General features: G+C 61.9%; 1 protein-coding gene and 1 long non-coding RNA gene across 4 annotated transcripts in view; one reads left to right on the top strand and one right to left on the bottom strand.

Moving 5' to 3' along the window:
- MORN1 (MORN repeat containing 1) overlaps positions 1 to 21,811 on the bottom strand; it is a 72,476-nt gene that overhangs the window by 6,413 nt on the left and 44,252 nt on the right. For 2 of the 3 annotated variants that reach the window (XM_003890993.3, XM_021935151.2), the window contains exons 11-12: positions 10,688 to 10,821; positions 10,441 to 10,520 (exon numbers count right to left, since the gene is read on the bottom strand). In XM_003890993.3, coding sequence (XP_003891042.2) covers positions 10,441 to 10,520; positions 10,688 to 10,821 — 214 coding nt within the window. Of the gene's footprint in view, positions 1 to 10,440; positions 10,521 to 10,687; positions 10,822 to 17,027; positions 17,986 to 21,811 lie in introns of those variants that run through there. The other variant, XM_021935158.2, reaches the window with a different exon arrangement.
- On the top strand, positions 11,697 to 12,698 carry LOC103887368. Its single transcript, XR_651444.3, has 2 exons — positions 11,697 to 12,195; positions 12,309 to 12,698. It is a non-coding gene; the product is annotated as an uncharacterized LOC103887368 (long non-coding RNA).

The raw sequence follows: 21,811 nt of genomic DNA on the forward strand, positions 1-21,811 counted from the left end.
CACCTCTGCAAGGCCAACAGGTGCTGCGCCAGGCTCCCTCCTCTTGCCTGTGCCTCTGGCAGTGACCAGAGTGGCCTGTCGGCCGAACTGGCCACCCTGACGGGTAAGGGCTGCTTTTCCCGAGGCCCTGCATTGCATCTCGGCGTCACCGAGTGAGCTCCTGGCCTTGGCAGCCCCCCTCACCGCACCTTCCCAGGCCAGATGCTCCGAGAAGCCAAGAGGTCCCCGGAGGAGCTCCTCACAGGCTTCTGTGCAGACAGCAGCGAGCCCCGAGCAGAGCTCCAGGGAGCGGCGTCAGAGAGGCCTTGGCCGAGTGCAGGCCCAGCAAGGGACCTCTGGCAGCCTGTAGCCCTTGACCCTGTCTACCCAGGCCCGCTCCTTCGGGCCGAGGCCCTTGACCCTGTCTACCCAGACCCGCTCCTTCGGGCCTGGGCTCGGCCTTTGCTGTCCTCAGTCTTCCAGTCTATGACGTGGACATGTTCCTCATGCATGGCTTTGGCGTGCCCTGACCTGGGCATGAAGTTAGAGCTGGGCCTGAGGCCAGTCTGCTGCCAGGCCAGGGAGGGCAGTTCATGGCCAGGGTGTGAGGCCCAGGGGACCCCTTCCTGCAGCCTGGCCTGGTGTCCCGGCTCCTGGAGAAGGGCGTCCACTGGAGCCGTCAGGCGTCATGCCTGGGAGTCAGAGAGTCCAGGCAGATCCTGGTGACAAGGGGCAGGAGCCTTTGCCCAGCTCTGGGGTTCCACGTGGCCTCTAGAGCCACCAGGATGTGCCGGGAGCTGGTGAGGCAAGAGCCAAGCAAGACACAATCAGGAGGAATCTGTCACCTGGAGGTGGGGGGTGTGACTCTCAGAGAAGGGCCCAGGCTTCCCCACCTGCTGCGCAGGAGCCACACCCTAGGGTTTTCTACAGCCCTGGGAGCCCCTGTGAAAGTCCGAAAATCAGGACCCTTGGCCGCAGATCTGGGGCCAGCTTGGAAGCCGCCGTCACCTCCTTAGTATCCCCAAGAAATGAGAGCCACGGGCCAGGGCTTTCTGTAACAGCCCCAGGCGCAGACACAGACGGGCGCAGACGCCAGCCCCGGCTCCTCTCCCAGAGCACATGTGTGTCCTGCCCCGCGGAGCCCCTGGAGAACATGCCGGCACCACGGAGGCCTCGTGCCCCTGGCCTGGGCCGAGGAACTGGGGGCCACGTTGCCAGGGGAGCCCTCCCGGGGAGATGACTGCTTTCGCAGGTCGAAGGTCAGAGTTTGGATTCTTGGCCCCAGGCCTTGGGGAGGCAACCGCCACAGACCCCCAGGTGCCCTGTCCCCCGTGGGCGGTCAGCTTCAGGACTTGGAAAGCCTGAGGGGTGTTCTCTGTTTGGGGGAGCCTGTTCACCTGTGGGCACTTGCCGGTGCGGGCGTGTGAAGAGTTAACAGCTGCCCTGCCCCAGCCCCACCGTCTGCTGTGGGGCTATCATTGCACATCCCCCTGAGCGCTGGGCACATCCGCGGGCCCAGCCGTTCCCGCCTGGCCCTCACACCTGCTTTGGTGTAGTATCCCTGCTTCGACAAGACAGGGCTCGTTTTTCAACCTTTAAAAGTTTCTAGGCCGGGTGCAGTGGCTCTTGCCTGTAATCCCAGCACTTTGGGAGGCCGTGGCGGGCGGATCACGAGGTCAGGAGATCGAGACCATCCTGGCTAACATGGTGAAATACAAAAAAATTAGCCGGGCGCGGTGGCGGGCACCTGTAGTCCCAGCTGCTTGGGAGGCTGAGACAGGAGAATGGCGTGAACCCAGGAGATGGAGCTTGCAGTGAGCTGAGATCGGGACACTGCACTCCAGCCTGGGTGACAGAGCGAGACTCCATCTCAGGAAAAAAAAAAGTTTCTGAAGAAGAACCCGGTCAATCCCTTTCTCTCGTGGCTGAACTCTCACTTGGAGCTGCTTCCAGCGGTGGGGCCAGGGCGCCTGGTGCTGCCTACTGAGGACCCTGGTGCCCCCAGCTGCCCGGTGCCCTCCCTGCAGCCCACCCCATTGTCCTGGGAGCTCTCATCCCTGTGGGCCCAGCCCCCAGCCTGCTGGACACCAATCCCCCACCCCGGGGCCAGATCCCATGAGGACCACAGCCAGGTGCAGGCTGAGACCCACTGGCCAGGGCATCCCCTGGGCGCCTTCCCTGGGGATGGAGGGGCTGGGCTGAGTGGGACCTCCTGGCCGCGGGGTCAGCAGGTGGCAAGGCCCAAAGAGGAGGCAGAGCCCTAGGGGAGGGTGAGCGGGTGAGCAGGTGAGCCGAGGAGACCAGAGTTGCCACCGCATCATGCGGGCCCCTTTGGGTCTGTTGAGAGTCTATTCCAGATCGTGTTCTCCAAGGCCCCACTGGGCTGGGCCCCGTGCAGGTGAAGTGTGGAGGAGGCACTGGCAAGAATGCTCAGAGATGGCACCAGCAGTGAGCAGGCCAGACTCAGGCCAAGGGGCAGGCTGGGCTGCTGGGCTGTGTCCGTGTGTTTACGGCGGAGACCAGCGTGCCCAGGAGAGGACTGGGGGGAGCTGCGGGTGAGGTGGGACCCCTGGCTTGTGCCCGTGGGAATTTTCTATTTGTCCATCTTGGGGCCGGGGTGGGGGTGGTTGCTGGGCTTCTCTGTGCTTCCTCCATCCGCACCCCTCGGCCGGCCAAGCTGGTGGCACGGGCCTCCCCACCTGGGCTGCGAATCACAGGCTGCTTTGCTGGCCAGGCCTGCACCTAACTGGCCACAGGGTGCTGGCCCGGACTCACGCTCAGAGAAAGGACACGTTGCCACCCCAAGTCCTGTCCCTATTCAGACCCAGCCAACCCCGACAGGCCCCGTGTGTGGTCAGGCTCTTGCCTCACGTGTCTCTGGGCACCAGTGGTGGCTGCTGGCTCCAAGGCCATTCTCCTGGCTCCTGTCACCTCTTCGTGGCAGATGAGGGAGGAACGGGTCGGTGTCCTGCATCCTCTGGGCCTGGGACAGGTGAGGAGCCCAGGTGCCTGTCCCCACCGATGGCCTTTCAAAGGGGATGAAGGCCTGTATGGGACGCTCCACGGTCACTGGCGATGGTGCCAGGAAGGGGCTCTGTGGGCTGTGGAGCTTCCACAATCTTTTCAAGTAAAAAAAAATTAATTGACTCCATCTGTGTTGGCCTAATGACTGATTAAATGACTAATCACAGAAGTCTTAATTAAGCCCATTTTTCTTGGAGCCGAGGAGGGAGGAGGGGCTTGGATGCCGACAGCCACCAGTGAGCAATGACACACAAGGTCTCCGCGCACGCCCGTGTCTGTGGTCGGGCGGATGGACCCCGTCCCGGGCCGATGGGGCTCGGGTGGCCGCATTTTCCTATCATGAAGCATGGAATTAGGATTTCTGGGGCCAGCACCACCCCCACCATTCCTGTGGAATTCTCCTGTGTGGCTGGGCAAAATCACGGCCACGTTGATCAAACCGAGTCCCTCTTCTGCAGCTGACATAATTTCACATCTTTTAGGAACTGACAGGGCTTTGTCCTTTTGTGGAATTCCGTAACACGCCTGGAATGTCTCTGCAGGAATGCAGCCAGAGGCCCTCTCAGAAACGCGTCCCCTCCCAGGGCAGCAGGCGGTGGGCACGTGCGGGGCCCTCATGTCTGGTCTGTGTCTACCGCCCACTACAGGGAGGGCCATCCCATCCACGCTGTCTCCCCTCCCACAAGCTGGGGTTCGGCCCCAGGTGGACATGGGGCACGTGGTGAGGCAGCGAGTTGGGAGCCAGGTTCAGCGGATGGCGCAGGAGCCCCTCGTGCAGCCTCTCCAGAGCCACTCAGGACCCCTCTCCCGGTCAGCACCTCTCCCGGTCAGCACCTCTCCCGGTCAGCCTGCCAGAACAGCATGAGTCAGGGCAGCCGTGGCCCTCCAGGCCTGGACTCGGCCCCACGTGGCCGCAGGGGTGGGTGGGGCTCCTCCCCAGGGCTCCCTGACATCCTTGGACGTGCTGGGGCAGTTGAGGGTGCCCTGGCAGGCAGGTGCCGGGCCTCGGCCTCTGGCTATGTCTGCAGGGCCCTTGCAGCAGGACCCTCCTTTCTGGCCACCCTGCACAAAGGGTGACCAGGTCCTGGAGGGCTTCAGAGGGTCAGAGCATGCCTGCGGGGGTCCTGGTGGCCCTGGCTGGGCTCTGGGAGGGCAGACATGGCTTCTGTGCCCACAAAAACCAGGCTTCCCTTGGGGCACAGCTTGTGAAGGAACGTTGGCCCCTCTTTCCTCTGCCTATTTTAGGGAGCAAAGAAGGCTTTGCAGGATCCTGCCTGAGAGTCATAACAAACGCACATGCTTCTCCCGCGTGGGCCGTGCTTCTTATGTAAATTGAAACCCGCTGCTGCGCCTCATCCGCTGCTGCGCCTCATCCGCTGCTGTGCCTCTCCCGCTCCCGCTGCTGCGCCTCATCCGCTGCTGCGCCTCTCCCGCTCCCGCTGCTGCGCCTCTCCCGCTCCCGCTGCTGCGCCTCTCCGGCTGCTGCGCCTCTTCCACGCACACCTCTCCCGAAATTACAGGCTGGTGTGTCACTCTTCATCTTTGTCCTTTTTTTTTTTTCAGTCATTTCTATTGTTTGGAGCCTCCTGGATGACGGTGACAGGCTCTGATGTGGGCTTTGAGGGGCCACCCGGTGGGGAGTGCACCAGGCACCCCGGTGCTCACCAGGTGCCCAGAGGGGCTGCCTGTCCTCCTGAGGGCACCGGCGTCACCCAGTGGATGTTGAGAGGAGCTCCTGTTGTGCAGCTGCACGAAGGGGACACAGATGTGGCTGTTTTGAGGGACAGATGGCTCCCCCAGAGCCCCAGTCTCAGCACACCCTGGTGAGCACAGCCCGACCACCCTGACCATCGCTCACAGACTCCAGTGCCCGAGGGAATGCTGCCTGCCCTTCCTCCACACTCAGATCCTTCCAGTGAGATGGGGGACCCCTGGCCCAGACTCACTGCTTCTCCCATTCACCGGCCCCATGCAGGCCGCTAGGACCTGGGCTTCTATGATGGGGGAATAGGTGGCGCTGTCAGGGGCACAGCAGGCCTCCGGCACAGGCCCAGGTTGGGGGCCAGGAGGGCGCGACCTGGCGTCCGGACGTGGAAGGGGTCACACTCCCGTCTCAGTCTCCTGTTGTCCACGCTGCAGAATCCCGTCTGTGGCTCCAGATTTGGAACAGCCGGGAGGCCACTTTGTTAGCTGCTGCCGGGATTCTGGGAGGGGGTGAAAACCTCCATGAGGGAGCGAGGCTTTGGGGCTTTGTGGGGAGACGAGGGGAGGAGCCGAAGCCAGGACCCCGGGGTCTCAGAGGGGCCCCCAGGTTGCGCCTCGTGTGCCTCGAGGGGCCAAGCTCTAGCGGGGGCTGGGCTGGGTTCCGTGACCTCCATGGGGTGCAGCCCACCAGGCTGCCTATGAGGGTGTTCCAAGTCTTCACCCAACTGACCTCTGGCCAACCCCCACGGGTCCCCCAAGGGACTTGCTCTGGAACTGGAGAGCGGGACTATAAAGAAACGGAACCCAGGAATCTGGCATTGTTGGGGTCCTTAGGAAGGATAAAAAGGTGGCCACATGTTGAGTGGGGTGGGGGGGTGACTGGGGGTGGCCAGAACGTTCCAGGCAGGAAGTGCAGTGAGCGTCGGTCTCCGGCCTAGAGATGCTCCTGGTGCGTAATTATGCTGGCCGGTGGGCGCGCCGAGCAGGACCTGGGCTGGCCCCACGTCCTCTGTGCCCAGCAGTGGGGATGCCAGCTGGGACCCAGCAGCCAGGTCAGCCCCGGGCCCAGCTCCCGAAGCAGCCTCCCCATTACGGAAAGGGGGTCCCCGGCGATGGCAACTGGAGACAGCTGGTGAGTGCAGGGAGTGGCCTCGGCCCTGGAGACACTGGAACAATACAGGACCGTGCCAGGGTAGGGGCCACGGCTCGTGCAGAACAAAGTTGTCAGTCACAGGGCCACACTGTGGGGGGACCCGAGGGAGGTCTCGGACCTGAGGGGTCTCCTGGGACTCCAGGGTGCTAGCGGCAGGATCCCTGCTCAAGGTTCTGCTGCTGAGGCTGGAGCCCAAGGATGCGCTGAGAGCCGGCCGCAGCCCCTGCCCTTCTCCACCCCATTCACAAGCGCGTCAGTCAGAAGCGGCAGACCCAAAGGTGCCAGGAGCTTCCACTCCTCCAGCCCCGCCCCGCCCTGCCCGGCCCTGCCTGCTGACAGTGAGCCCTCCCCTGTGCCTGGCACGGGCTGGGGACCCTGCCTGGAACCACTCGGCCACGACACAGTGAGGGTTCCTTAAATGCAAACCAGACGCAGCCGACTGAGCGTTCGAGGGCTTCGGATTTGCCAGAGCCAGGTTGGCTGCTGGAAAGAATGGCTTCCTCAGAATTCCGAAAAGTGGGCTCTTTGGGCCCAGAGACAGGTCTGGACGCTGGTTCAGGAAGCTGGGACCCACACCAGAGGGACAGGTGCTTCTTCCTCACCGCACAGCAGGCAGCAGGCACGGGGGCAACAGCGGGGGGAGCCTCAGGCAGGGTCCCCCACTCTTTCCTAAGAGGGGGCCGTCGCACAAACACCCAGATGGGTTGTGGGGGGCTTCAGCAGGGACAGAGCTGGGCAGGCCCTGGAAGAGGTTGTGAGGTCGACGCCCTGGTCAGCCACAGTTGAAGGCCTCTGGGTGGGGGGGCAGCAGGTTCGAGGGTAGTAAGGGATCACGTGGCTACAATGACCCGCTGGCGGGGGCAGGGAAGCCAGGCTCCGGCGAGGACGAGAGGCACAGGCCCAGGTTTGTCTCTAAGCCACTGCCGCCCCAGGATCCATGGCGGAGAGGCCTGCAAATGTGCGGCCCTTCACCTGCATGCTGGGTACTCACTCCAGGAGCCGGCAGAGCTCACGGCGAGTTCGCGATCGGTAAGACTCCCCAGGGTTTCCGTACCCAGAAGACGTAAGCCCAGCTGCACAGAGAGGCGGGGCTCCCTGCAGGGAGCAGGCCTTGTTTTGGGACGCCTGCCCCAACACAATGGGAGGGCCCTAGCTGTGTGGCCGTGGAGCCGGCAGGAGGCAGGGGAAGCGGCTGCTGGTCACAAACGTGTGTCCCGAAGAGACGACATCATTTTAACACTGAACACTCCAACTCAGCGGCCACGTCGTCCTGGGATTGTAACAATCCTAGTCCAAAGATACTTCACCTGAGGGCAGTGCGAGCGCTTCGTGGGCGCAGCCCAGGCTGGGAGGAGACGCCGACCCCTCCGTTCTCTCAGGTGGAAAAGAGCGAAAGCCTGTTTGCTGAAATAAGACGTTTCAACATCACACTCGGCGCTGAGGCTGCCACGGTCATGGAACGAAGTGGAGATGCTGCTCTGGGCGTGTGGGTCGGTGCGTGTCTGTGGGAGTGACTCTCAGAGCGTCTCAGCTTTTGGCTCTCGCAGATGCTCCCACGGCTGAGTCGCTGGGCAAACGGGGCCCCCGCGCCTGCAGGATCTTGGCTATTTTTTAGTCTCTGCTTCTCAAGTTATCGTACAAAGCGAGTTTCATATTTAATTCACAAACCATGACTCAGAGCTAGACAAAGGGCGGCGCCGCCCCCATGGGTGAGTGGCATCAAAGGCCTGCCAGTGCCAGCGCCTTGGCAGCCCCCGAGCGTCCCCCACGAGGGGCCTCACTGCAGGGGGCTGCAGCAGACCCTCCTCCCACCTCGCCGGATTGTCTCCAGATCACCATTTCGGATATCGCCAGCGCGAGCTGCTTCAATGCCCCCTCCCGTGGAACGGGTGTTGACGCTCATCATCACGCTCACTCCGCTCATCACGCACATCGCATCATCGCATCGCACTCATCATCGCACTCCATCACGCTCCGCATCATCGCATCACCGCACGCTCCGCATCGCTCCATCGCATCATATCGCTCATATCCTGCCTCCTCGCATCGCATCGATCCGCATCATCATCGCACGCATCGCATCGCATCATCGCTCCACGCTCCATCATCGCGTCGCTCCATCATCGGCATCGAAAATCTGGCATCGCGCATCGCGTCATCGGCATCAACATCCGATATCGCGCGGCATCATCAATCGTCATCGAAATCCGCTGGCGAAATCGCGTCAATCATCATCATCGCGCATCGCGCGCGCGTCATCGTCAGCGTCGCGCGTCGAAATCATCGCGCAATCGCGCGAAATCATCAATCATCAAAATCGCGCATCGCGTCATCATCATCACTTTATCGCGTCGCGTCATCATCAATCCGGCGCATCGCGTCGGCATCGCGTCGCGCGTCGTCATCCGGCATCGCGTCAATCGCGTCATAATCTTGTCGATCATCGCGGAATCGCATCGTAATCATCGTAATGTCGTCACGTCATCCGTCGGCGGCATCGGCGAATCGCGTCATCGGGTGTCGCGTCATCAAGATGCGTCGTCGATAAGCATCATATCGCGTCGCGAATCGAGATGGAATCGCGTCAATCGCGATAAATCATCATCCATCGCGTCGATAAATATCCCCAGCGATCGCGTCATCCGCGCTCCGCGTCAGGCATCATCGTCGCGTCGGCGTCACGTCATCAATCACGTCATCGCGTCATCCGTCATGATCGATAAATCGCGCGTCATCGCGTCATCATCATCGATCGCGTATCATCATCGCGTCATCATCATGAAAATCGCGGCATCGGCGGCAATCATCATCATCGCGTCGGCATCATGGCGCGTCGCGCGTCGGCATCTTTGTCATCAGCGTCGCCGAAATCATCGTCGTCGTCGCGATCACGCGTCATCCCTCCACACTCACACTCACTCACACTCCCACTCACACACCTCACACTCACTCACACTCCACACTCACTCACACTCACACTCACACTCACACACTCACAACCACTTCTGTTTGCTGGATGGGCAGAGGCACAGGAGGTCTCAAGGGCCCGATACCCCGTGTTGGTCCCAGGCGGGCGCTGGGGATACCTGGAGCCCTCCTCTGCCCCTGAAGCCCTTCTGTGGCCACTGCAGGGGTCTGGTTCTCCACCCACCTGCCTTGCCCAAGGCCCCCGGTGCCAACCCTGTCCCAGGAGGACCCATGTCTCTCAAGAGCAGGTGATTTTTCCTGCAGGGTCTGTGCACCGCGTCACCAGAGCAGTGTCTGTGCACCGCATCACCAGAGCAGGGTCTGTGCACCGCGTCACCAGAGCAGTGTCTGTGCACCGCGTCACCAGAGCAGGGTCTGTGCACCGCGTCACCAGAGCAGGGTCTGTGCACCACGTCACCAGAATGTTTTGCCCCAATCAGGAATCCCAAACGTCACAGCTTCCACCCAAGAAAACAAGAGCAGGTGCCTGGGCCGGGCGCAGTGGCTCACGCCTGTAATCCCAGCACTTTGGGAGGCCGAGGCGGGCAGATCACGAGGTCAGGAGATTGAGACCATCCTGGCTAACACGGTGAAACCCTGTCTCTACTAAAATTACAAAAAAAAAAAAAAAAATTATCCGAGTGTGGTTGCAGGAGCCTGTAGTTCCCGCTACTTGAGAGGCTGAGGCAGGAGAATGGCGTGAACCGGGAGGCAGAGCTTGCAGTGAGCCGAGATCACGCCACTGTACTCCAGCCTGGGCAGGTAACAGAGCAAGACTCCATCTCAAAAAAAAAAAAAAAAGAGCGAGTGCCTGGCAGGCGGGTGGGAGCGGGACGGGTGCTGGTCACTCTGTGAGCAACCCAGCAGCTCCTCCACAGCCTGCGGGGCCAGGTGAGGGTTGGTGGGACAAGCCACTGTGTCCTTGGGCTCAGGCCAGGAGGGATGGGTCCCCAGGGCACATCAGCGGGGGCCTCCCCAGCCCAGCCCAGCCTAGCCCAGCCCAGTGCGCAGCTGCCTCCAGTTTGTAGACAGAGTCCTGACCTGAGGTGGAAGCTGTCACTGGGCCCCGAGCCCCAGTTTCCTCCCAGTAGAACCAGCCGGTTATGGCCCTGCATGTGCTGTGCCCGTAGCACTGCCAGGCCCAGGATGGTGAGATGTGACGACCACAAACCCCCACGGTGTCCCCACTTGCACGTGCCACGATGTGCACCTGGTCCCGCTCCTGTCCTCCAGCTCACAGAGTCCCCTTAGACCACTGCCCTGAACCCTGGCCACCAGCCGCCTTCCTCTGGGAGTCCCCGGGCTCCTCCTGCCTCTCTGCCTCCGCGTGCCCACAGTCTGGTCCACCCGGTGGTCTGGGGGTTGTAGTGATCGAAGCAGATGGACCGGCTCCAGCTCCGCCCACTTCGTACCAGCCCAGGCAAGTCACAGGGCAGCTGTCAGCCCCGCGAGACCCTGGTTGGGGGCTCCCCGAAGCGAGGCCCGCGGAGGCTCACTGCCTTCTCAGACCAGGTCCTTGGCTCCCCCGGGCCTTCCCCGTCCTCCTGGCCCAGCTGATGAGGAGGCCAGAGCTGACCCTCCAAACGCCTGCCAGTGGGGTGGGACACTCCTACCTGCTGCCTCCAGGCGGCTCCTGTGCAGTGGGTGGTGTCCCCCCGGGGTGCAAGCTGCCTCTGGATCTGCTGCCTGCCTTCTAGAAGGATTGGGCAGGAGGAGGGGAGAGGGAGAGGCTCAGAAGGGGGGCCCAGGAGCTCTGCTCGAAACCCCCCGGGCACACGTGGCCTGGGTGTTGAGGTGGTGGGTGGGCAGGGACCGTCTGAGTGATGTGGGGTGGCCTCTCCGCCCCCCGTGGGCACCCACCTTGTGGAGGCTGTCCAGGAACAGGAAGGGGTGGTACCCGGGCGGGGGCGGCCCCAGTAGGACATCGGTGAACTCGGCACAGCCCTGATCCACTCGCCGACAGGCCCCGGGACAATGGGGCGTGTGTCCCTTGGCTGAGGAGACAGAATGAAGAAAGGCCCTGTGAGGGGCTCGCGGCGGAGACAGAGGGAGCCCCGCATGGCTGTGCTGAAGTGTGGCTCTGGCCAGGGCAGCGGGCACAGACGTCAGCAGCGACGCCGTCTTGGTGGGGGCAGGTCAGGGGGCAGGGACTGTCCCTCCTGGGTGCTCCCTCTGGCCACCGACAGTGGAGGTGGGGGTCCTTCGTATCCACGGCCCCGTGACACCCCCATTCCCTTCTAAGTCCACCCCAGCACCTGGGAGCCCAGTGTTCTGTGGCAGGAAGGCTCTCCCATCTGCAGCCCCCTGCCAGCCGAGGCACTCGCTTCCAGGGTAGGGCCGGGCCTCGGACCCTGGCCAGAGAGGCTGGTGCTCAGCAGCATAGCCACGTGCCCTCCTCTGAGTGTAGCATGAGGAGGAAGACGGTTCTGCTCCAGCGATGCGTCGAGATGGGCCTGGCATCGGGCCCCGTTCTCCACCAGCGTGGAGGGGAGAAACCGGGGGCGGCTGCCAGTCCCTCCAAGTGGCAGCAGACCCTAAGTCCTCGGGCTTCGGAGGAGGCTGTGGGCGGGCTCAGCCTGTGCATCCCTCAGTGGGACCCCTGCAGACCCTTGCCCATCCTAGCTTTCTTCAGCCCCTCTCCCAGGATCCCAGGGTGTGAGGTGTGGGGGCTTCCCTTTGGCTCCGCCCACAAACAGATGGAGCTACAGCCCCCAGGGCCTACCCTGCTGTGTCTTTTACAAGGACGGTCAGTGGCTGAGCCTGAAGGAGATAACTTCAGTGCAGCCCCTCCACACACACACACACATCGGAACCCACTCTCCCACCGGCAGTTGGGGCTCTCCTGACGTCCCTGCCCCGAGGGCCCTCCCCTTGCACACACCACTGGTAGGAGGTGCTAGCAGGAGGCCATGGGATGTGGTGAGGGCTGAAGGTCGGCTCCAGAGTTGGCTGGATGGGGGAGTTCTGAGAGGGAGGCAGGGGCTGGTGTGGTGGCTTTAAGGCCACAAACAAGTGTCCCCACCAGGCAGTGACACCATCATAAAACAGAAGAGACCCAGCTCCAGGGTGGATAGAAGGGTGGAGCCAGGACAGTGCCCAGGAGGGAGGGAGGAGTCAGGGGCTGCTGAGGGGTGCACAGGAGGCCACGTCTGTTTGAGCTCAGTTTCATTTGTGGCCGGATCCCAGGAGGCAGAACCCTCACGTGGGGCCCTGGGGCAGCCGCCTCTGTGGGGCTCTGAGTGAGTGGAGGGCGCTGGATAGGACCTTGGGGATGGAGGCATTAACGTCCCTTTCCCGGAGCCCAACTTCTGTAGGGAGCGACAGAGACGCTGAGGAGAGCCAGCCTCAGAAGTGTCTCCAAATTACAGGTGGGAGAATTATCTCTCTCGGAGGTGTCTTAATTTAATCATTATGGTGCATTATAGAGAGAAAGTCTCCCCTCTGCAAGGACACTCTTTAACCGACATCCTTCTCCCAGCAGCTTTTGCTGGCCCGGCACTATTTACGTCCGGGGCGATGGCTGGGACCTGCACTGCTGATGGCATAATTTCCATTTCTTAACGCACCGATGGTTTCCACATGGACTGCACTGGAGCTAACTTGGACTGCGTCTTTTATCGACACCCCCTGGGCAATAAAGACGCCAGCTCTGTATCCTGATCATGCCGACGCCCTCCCCCTCGGCAAGGTGACTGCTCCGGAGTGGACCCGGATCCTGAGCCCCGAGGATGCGTGGTTCACACGGTGGCGGGGGCTTCAGACCTCCACCTGCCACGTGCCATTTCCGGGGGCAAGGTGGGAGATTGGAAAATGTATTTGTAGAAGCCCAGCAGGCATTCCTGGTGTGTAAATAAACATCCATCCACCTGGAGCCTGGAGGGTGTCTGCATCGCTGAGGCTGGGGGTTCCGGCCAAGCTGTTGGAAGAGCCTCCTTTGCCTGGTGATCACAAGGGCTAGTGCCAGGCGCCTTCAGGCAGGTTCTCACAACATCCCCGCTCTCCTCAGAGTAAAGGCTCTGTCGTGACTGCCCCTGGCTGATAAGCAGCCAAGGCTCAGCCGGGTAAAGGGAGGCCTCCCTGCGCAGCACAAACAGAAACTAACGGCTTTCAGTTCAGCAGGAAGACAGAGGACACCAGGGCCTGTAAAGCCGGGTTCCTTGAGCCCATGTGGGTTTGACACGGGGGGTTCCCTGGAGGTGCAGGCAGACCCCTATGTGTGGTCCCTGTCCGAGAGTGAAGAGGAGGCCCTCTGGGTTGGCCAAGACGCTTTTGTTGCAAGCAAGAGAAACGAGAAATAGTGAAAAGCGGAAGGGGAGTGTTGTCCACAGCCTTGAGCTCGGAGGAGCCTTCTAGATCCCAGCACATCTGGATCCAGGAGCCCACACTGTGTCTCTTTCTTCTGGATGTCACCTCCCCCTCCCTCAGGCTCTGACCGCCACATGGCACAGGCCCACGGAGGGCCTTCTGCTGCGACGCTGGGGGGCTGCCTGGCCATGAGAGGCAGAGGTCCACCTCTGCCATGCACTCCCCAAGTCGGGGCTGCAGGCTGACCGCAGCGGCCCCCGGGGCCTGGCTGTGACTGCCTTCCCCGAGGTTGGCACCACACCCCCCAGGTGCTCAAGCTGAAAGTTTGGGGTCAGCCTCCAGTTGCCCCTGCCCCATATCCTATGCACCCACAATGACTGCAGCTGCAGCAACAAGGCTGACATCAAGGCTGCCTTCAAAACGTATCTGTGCCTGGACCCCCAAGGCTGCCCACTGCCCTGCCACACCCCCGCCAGGCCCCAGTGTCTCCCACCAAGTCACTGGCACTGCCCTCAGCTGAAGCCCAACTCCTGGGTCCCCCTTGCCCTTCAGTCCATTGTTTACACGGGACCCTCACACGGAAGCCAGGTCAGTCCCTCCCCTGCCAAGGGCCCGGAGCTCAGCCCGGCCTGGCCCCTGCCTGATGCTAGGCCAGAAATGCTACACAAGCTTGCACATCCCCTAAAGAAAACGAGGGCACAGGAAGGCCCAGCCAAAGTGTCCTGTGGGGCTGCTCTCTGTGGAGCAAGGTTTGGAATCCACTTGGCTGCTCCTGTTCAGGGCACCCTCTGTGCAGAAGCGGGCACCCCCGCTGCACGGCTTCCCGCCCCCGCCACACGGCCTCCCGCCCCCGCCGCACGGCCTCCCGCCCCCGCCGCACGGCTTCTCTGCGTTTGCTGAAGAGGCAGATTTTCCAAGGCTGCGCCTGGGCTCTGCTGCTGACATCAGGGTGGCCCTGGCCTGAGCCCCTACTTGTCCCCCAGTGTCATCGGCTACAGATGGCCGCTGTCCCCACAGGCCCTGTTTCCTCCTGCCCCTGGGCCCCAGGGGACCTCGGAGGCTGCTGCCCCTGGGGCAGGCTGGCCTCTCTTCTGTTCAGACCCCTTTGGGCGGTCACCTTGCTTGCCATGGACACAAGCACCACGTTCAGCCAGATGACCCCTCACCTGCCTCCTCAGGGGCCACACACCCAGCCCTGGCAGCCAGCAGTCCCCTCATGCTGTGTACTGCGCATTCCACACCCTGCAGACACCAGAGCAGAGCTGAGTCCCTCCTCCAGCTCAGCCTCCCCTTGGTGAGGGGCCTGCCCTCCCGCTGGTCACTGACTCCTCCCCTCACTCCATGACACCCCTCCGCCCACACAAGTCTCCCCAAACTTCTCAGATCCTCCTTGGGGGCACCTCCATGGTTGCAGTCCTGGGGTTTGGGCCATCATCTGTGACTCGGAGGACTGCAGTGGGTCCCTAGGCCTCCAGCACCCCTGGTCCTGTCACCCACTGTTTGTCTCCAGCACATGAAGGACTCAAGGCAGCAGGTGGACCTTGTCACTCACCAGCTCCACATGGCCAGAGGCTTTTCCTGTAATGTGAGGACAGGCCATGATGTGAGCCACCACACAGGCCATGATGAGGGCCGCCACACAGGCCACCACACAGGCCACGATGAGGGCCGCCACACAGGCCACCACACAGGCCACGATGAGGGCCGCCACACAGGCCACCACACAGGCCATGATGTTGGGCTGCCACACAGGACGCCATACAGGCTGCCACACAGGCTGCCATATGAGCCACCACATGATGCGGGTTGCCACATAGGCCATGGCAAGGGTGGCCACACAGGCTGCCACACAGGCCATGACGTGGGGCCACACAAGCTACCATACAAAGACCACGACCTGTGGCCACCACACAGGCCACCACATAGGCCATGGTGAGGGCTGCCATAGAAGCCAAAACATGGGCCCCATAGTGTAGACCATGATACCAGCCACGAGGCCATGATGCGGGCTGTCCTCCAGTCCTCTCTCTCTTCCTTGCCCATCTCCACCCAGCCTCTCTGGCCCTGGCATTGCTGCTTGTCTGGTGCAGGCTGGCCTCACCCTTCCGTCCTGGTCCCCACACTGCCTTGGTCTGGTGGCCCCTCCCGACGGAGCCTCTCCTAGCCCTGCTGTGTCCCGCCTGTTGCCTGCTGCCCAGCTTCCCCTTTGTGGATCTGCCCCAGCAGAGCCCACTTCCCTGTCTTGTCCCCAGCACTCCCCAACTGGTCCTGGGCACGCTGCTGACTGTGCGATGGCCAGGTGCCCGGCTGAGCCAACTTGCTAGTCACAGTGTAGCTGCCCCCAACATCACCCCCTTCCTGGGCATTGTCCTGCTTGTGCCCCCGTCTGCAAATTTGCTCCCATTAGGCCAAACCACCGAAAAGAAAAGGCTAAAAGGGGCCGGGCGCAGTGGCTCACGCCTGTAATCCCAGCATTTTGGAGGTCAAAGTGGGCAGATCAGGAGATCAGGAGATTGAGACCATCCTGGCCAACACAGTGAAACCCCATCTCTACTAAAAATACAAAAATTAGCTGGGTGTGGTGGTGCATGCATGTAGTTCCAGCTACTCAGGAGGCTGAGACACGAGAATCGCTTGAACCCGGGAGGCAGAGGTTGCAGTGAGCTGAGATCGCACCACTGCACTCCAGCCTGGCCACAGGGTGAGACTCCCTCTTAAAAAAAAAAAAAAAGAAAAAAAGAAATAAAGAAAAGAATAAAAGTCTGATGGCGAGTGCCCCCCAAAAGGCATTAAACTCGAAAAGCTGAGGTGCAGAGACGCCTTCAGACAGCACAGTGCCCACTGTCAGTGGAGACCCTCTCTTCCCCGTCTGAGTGGCGCCCGCCAGCCTGAGTGGGCCTCACTCCAAGGCTCAGGGAGACAAATTCTGTGACAGACGCATCAGCTCATCAAACTCTGGGCTCCACGGGCCCCAGAGGAACCACTCATGGCAGAGAGTGAGGGTCCCTGGCAGTGTCTGGGGCACTCCCTGACCCAAGGCCATGCTCATCACCTCCCGGCCAAGCCGACCCACTGAGGCGGGGCTCCCAGCAGGCGTGCCCATGCCCAGCTCTCAGCAGTGACTTCCAAAGCCTTTATGCCAGTTTTAATTACATCAATTACGGCTTTATAAGCAAGATAAAGGTCACCGTACGACCTCGAGGGGGCCTCAGGAGCCGAGAGGCTGAGAGCCAGCGCGGGACGGGATCGGGCAGCTCGACCGCTCTGGAGGGGATGCCAATTCATTATCTTTTTACGGCGGACTCAATTAGACTCCCTAGTCACCTGTGTAGGGCACCAGGCAGCAGGCGGGGACACTGCCGGAATCAACAAGGCTGCTCGGGCCAGGCCAGCCCCAAGAGCGGCCGCAGCAGGCCCAGGCCCTGGCCAGGGGGAGGGACGGCCGAAGCAGAAACGTTGATTTCATTTAAGTGGATTCAAAAAATAAAACGTTATTGGCCCTAAGGGGATGAGAACAGTCTCATTCGGAGGTGACCAGACACAGGGCATTAGTCTTTAGGAGTCGGTCAGTCAGCCGAGAAGTGTGGCTCATTAGAGACGCAGGGCAGGGCCTGGAGAAGTCAGCGGGAATACGCGGGGGGACACGAGTCACATGGGGGCCTTTCAGACTCCCCTGCTGTCCCCAGCCCTGGGCTTCGTCCTCACCTCCCTCACCCTCCTCACCTCCCACACCTCAGATACGGCTCCACTGACCCGAGCCACCCAAGAGCCACGGGGAGGTGTAGGCTGGGCCACCACGGTGCCTGGCCTCCCTCAGCGGCACCAGCGTGGGCCCTGGCACTGTCACCGAGAAGGAACCCATGCTGGTCTTTCCTTTGCCTTTTTAAATATTTTTATTTTATCATAGAGAAGGCCTCCCTATGCGGCCCAGGCTGGCCTTGAACTCCTGAGTTCAACCAATCCTCCCGCCTCAGCCTCCCGAAGTGCTGGGATCACAGGTGTGGCTCCGCGCCAGCTCCGCGCCTTTCCTGAGGCATAGAAAATGTGCTTGACCCTAAGCCTCCATCTCCAGTAGCCTCCAACCTTCCTGAATGTTCAGAAAATAAAGGCTGCTCCGGAGCTCCCGGGGCCTGATCGGTCGCGGCTGCTCCTGCGCGTTTCGCCAGCGCGATGCTGATGTTTCTCCACTGCTGCCTTCAGACCTGCTTCTGGGACGTGCGGGCGCGTCTGCTGGCAAAGCTGCCAAGACAGGACTGCTGTGGGCTCTCTCCGTGCCTGCCCATTCCTCGCCTCCAGGAGCCCCCCACAGAGCTGTCTGTGCAGCTGGCAGAGCCGGCTGGGCCCTGCAACAGAGCCGCTGGGCCCTGGACACGACGCCGCAGGGCACCAGGCCTGCTGGGGTCAGGCGGGTGCCGTTCTGGTCAGGCGGGAACGGGATCAGGCCCCTCATCTTGCTCCTGATCCTCTGGGGGTGCTGTGCTGAGCAGAAGTGGCCCCCTGAGGACTGAGACTCGGGCCTGGGGGCCTGGACAAGGTCCACGGCTCCCGCGGCTGCTGTCCTCAGGGCTCTCCTCATCCCCACTGTGTTCTCAGGAGCTGTTCTGAAGCTCTCCTGGGGAGGACAGGCCAGGAGCCACCCTGCCATGGCTGTCCTGGGCCCTCAGACAGACAGAGGCCTCGCGGAGCTGTGGAAGCAGCTTCACAGGGCGGCAGGAGGCGGCGCAACCGCAGAGGCCAGCTCTCCTGGGGACTGGCTGCCTCCCGAGGCTTCTAAACACCGTGGTGTCCACCTCTGGCTTGGGGTTTGGACTTCTTTTAGCAAAACGGTGTAGAATCCATGGCCCCCTATTCTTCTGGAAGAGAATGGAGGAAACCGTGGCCCCGTGTCTGCTGGGTGGGATTCCCGCAGGCCCCCCCTGCTACCAGCAGGCCCACCTGTGAGGGTGACTGAGGTGGGGCTGGTGCCAGGGGCAGGGTGGGGTGGGGGTGGGCCAGCTTCCCTAGGACCCCCTTCCCGGCCATCGGCCTTCTTTCCCATCTGGAGCAGGAGAGAAAGGAGTGTGGGAGGGCCTGGTCCAGACCCACCAGAATCAGGCCAGCAGAGAACGTGCGTCCCCGCAGTCACGGCTGAGGAGGACGTTCAGGGGCACTGCCCTCAGGTGGCCTTAGGGGCTCTTCTTGCCAGAGCAGCATCACCTGAGGGCTGGGCGTGGCCGGGCACGAGGGGCTGGTGGGCCTGGGAGGGATCTGCAGGGCAGGTTGAGACGTGGTTCTGAAGCCGGGCACCTGCTCCCCAGAAGCTCCAGTGAGCACGCTCGACAAGGCGGTGTGGCAAGCTGGCCCCGAGCATCCCCCACAGGGCCACACTCTCACTGTGGGGGAGCAGGAAGGCCCAGCGACCAGCAGCATGTTGGGGGGCTAGGAAAGGCCTGGGGGACAGGATGTGGGGTGCAGGAGCCCTAAGGCCGACGCTGGTGAAGATGCCAGGGGTGGGGACTGCACAGACAGCAGTTCCTCTGGACAGGGATCCTGCGTGGGCTGGGCTGTGCAAAGGACACGCTGGTCCCTGCTGGCCTCTCGGGGCAAGTGTGATGACCCTGGCCTGCTCCGGCCTCCGTCCCCGGGGGCCTTGTCCCTGCGCTGCACAGATGGGGCCCAGCCGCCCCAGTGGGAAGGGAAAGGGGGAGCGCTGTGCCAACTTGCGGGCTGTATGAGCCACAACGGCCACCTGCAGAGCCTGGGGCAGGGCTGAAGCTGGCCACGGAGGTCCTAGGGGGGCCACCTCCACCTTCCAGCAGCAAATGCCAAGTCCCCAAATGCAGAATTCTGCCAGAGGGAGCATCACCATCTCTCTGTTGGCACCAAATGAGAGGAACGAAGACAGTGTCAGCTGCCGGGAGGGATCTACATGTCCTCACGCTCTGTACTCATGGGTGGCCACATGCACCCGCACCCTCGCACAGGCACAGGCGGTCCTCAGGCTGCCACACTCAGGGTCTGTGTCTGCCCCTGGCACCTCCAACCCATTCCTTCCACCGGGCCAGGGCCAGGCCTGCACACCCACAGCCTGCCACCTGCTGGGGCAGCAGCCACGCACTCCCCCGCTGCTCCCTGTTGGCGGCCAGTGTGGGCCAGCCTTGTTGGGGGACACAGGACAATTCGGGGCACTTGCCTCGCCTCCGTCCTCCTTGGAGAGCCTCGGGCTCACCCTACGTGGCTCTGAACAACAAGGGCCAGGCTCTGCACCGGGAGACCCTTTGCCCTGCCAGCTGGACCCTCAGGCCGCTCAGAGGGCCAATCCCAGCACCTGCCCCTCGCCAGTGGACACAGGCTGCCAGCAGCATTGCGGCTGACCAGAGATGGAGATGAAGGCACTCTAGCTGGCAACATAGGGGCTCTGTGTCCGAGGGCCTCCTTGAGGAACAGAAACTGTGCCGAGGGCCTAGGGCCAGGCTGCAGTGAGCAGCTCTGACCCCAGGTGCCCAGGTGCCCACGCCAGCCAAGCTCACACCAGCAGCGTCGCTGCTCACAGGCCCTGCCAGGGGAGAGCAGGAGCACACACACAGCCGCGTGTATGAGGCCACACACACACACGCACACACGGATGTTTCCTCTTATCTCTATGACACACACCCCGAGCTCACACGCCCCAAGCCCATGGGTTCTATCTTGTCTCCCCTTTTCCGCGTCTGCCAGAGATGCAGCCTCCATCTGTGATGAGACCTCAAAGCCACACGGGGAACCTTCCCTGAAAGGCCTGGCCTGGAAGCTTCAAAGATGCCAGGGCCCCGGCAGTCTGGGAAAGGCCCAGGAATGTTCTGAAGTGCTGGGAGGCTGAGGCGGGAGGATCAGCACCCCAAGTCAGCTGCTGGCCCCATGGTCTCGGTGCGGGGGATGGGGCCACACAGGTGTCTTCCCCGCCGTGGCTGCCCGTGCCATGCTCCCGATGGCCTCAGGGTTAGATTCTGACTGCGGGGCAGGGGGTGGACTGCGCGGCTGCTGCGGCCTCGAGGCTCCTGCTCGGCCCCCTCTGCCTCCGTCACTCCCTTGCTGCCCTGTGTGCAGAGTGCACTGGTATTTTCCATTTTGGGGTAAATGTTTAATCAAACATTTACAGAAAAGTCACAGGTAGAGTACAAAGAATGTTTTCCCTGCCTGGGCCATCTGAAAGTCCGTTTTTTTTTTTTTTTTTTTTTTTTGATACGGAGTCTCAACCTGTGGCCCAGGTTGGAGTGCAGTGGCGAGATCTCGGCTCACTGCAAGCTCCGCCTCCCGGGTTCACGCTATTCTCCTGCCTCAGTCTCCCGAGTACCTGGGACTACAGGCACCTGCCACCACGCCCGGCTAAGTTTTGTGTTTTTAGTAGAGACGGGGTCTCACCGTGTTAGCCAGGATGGTCTCGATCTCCTGACCTCATGATCTGCCCGCCTCGGCCTCCCAAAGTGCTGGGATTACATGTGTGAGCCACCGCGCCCAGCCTCGTTGCTGAATTTGTTTCTCACTCCACGTCCTTGAGCGCATTTTACAAACCAGGAAGATTTTCACCTCACATAACCCAGCACAGTCGTCCTGGGGCAGGGCACGCCTCAGGGTCAGACCCCAGCCTGGGCTTTCCCATGGCCCAGTGATGTCCCTCACAGGAAGGAGATCAGCCTGGGACCACCTATTGCAGAGAGCTGTCATTGTGTCTTCAGTCTCCGTCGGTCCGGAACATTCCCGGACTTTTCCCTGACTGCCATGGTCCTGGCGTCTTTGAAGCTTCCAGGCCAGGCCTTTCAGGGAAGGTTCCCCCGTGTGGCCTTGTCTGAGGTCTCATCACAGAGAGACCTGGGTTACGCATCGTTGGCAGGAAAGGCATGGATGGGACGCTGTGGTCTGCTCAGCCCACACTACCGAGTGGGGCAGGATTTTCACTGATCCAGTACCAGTGGAATCCACCGTGATGGCTCCGTGAGGGTGGTGGGGCGTCTGCATGGGGAGCTGACTCCTCCTCCCTCTGCCCTCCGTGGGGGAAATTCCTCCATCCTGCCCCAGCCCGGATCTGCTGCTTCTCCAGGGAACCCCGGTTTTTTTCAGATGCGAACCTGGGTGCTGTGTCTGCTCCTGCCTGCTGGGGAGCCGCTGCCCACGGGCCCTGGCAGAGCCAGTGAGTGCACACGCACACACACCTCCCCCACCCCCACACCTGCACAGGCATACACACGCACCTGCACACACACACGCACCTGCACAGACACACACACACACGTGCAGGCACGCACACATGCACCTGCGCAGGCACACGCATGCGCATGGACACACGCACCTGTGCAGGCATGCACACATGCACATGTGCACCTGCACAGACGCACACCCATGCACACATGCACCTGCACAGACACGCATGCTCACCTGTGCATGCATACACACGGATGCACACGCATGTGCACACACACACGTGCAGGTGCACACACACGCACACACACACATGCACACGTGTAGCTGTGCAGACACGCACACATGCACCTGCGCAGGCATACACGCACATGCACCTGCGCAAGCACGCACACACACGTAGGCACGCACACACATGCACATGCGCACCTGCGCAGACATGCACGTGCACGCACACACACTTGTGCAGGCACGCACACGCACGCACACATGCACCTGCGTAGGCACGCACACACATATGCACAC

Source organism: Papio anubis, chromosome 1, assembly GCF_008728515.1.
Source record: "Papio anubis isolate 15944 chromosome 1, Panubis1.0, whole genome shotgun sequence".
NCBI lineage: Eukaryota > Metazoa > Chordata > Mammalia > Primates > Cercopithecidae > Papio > Papio anubis.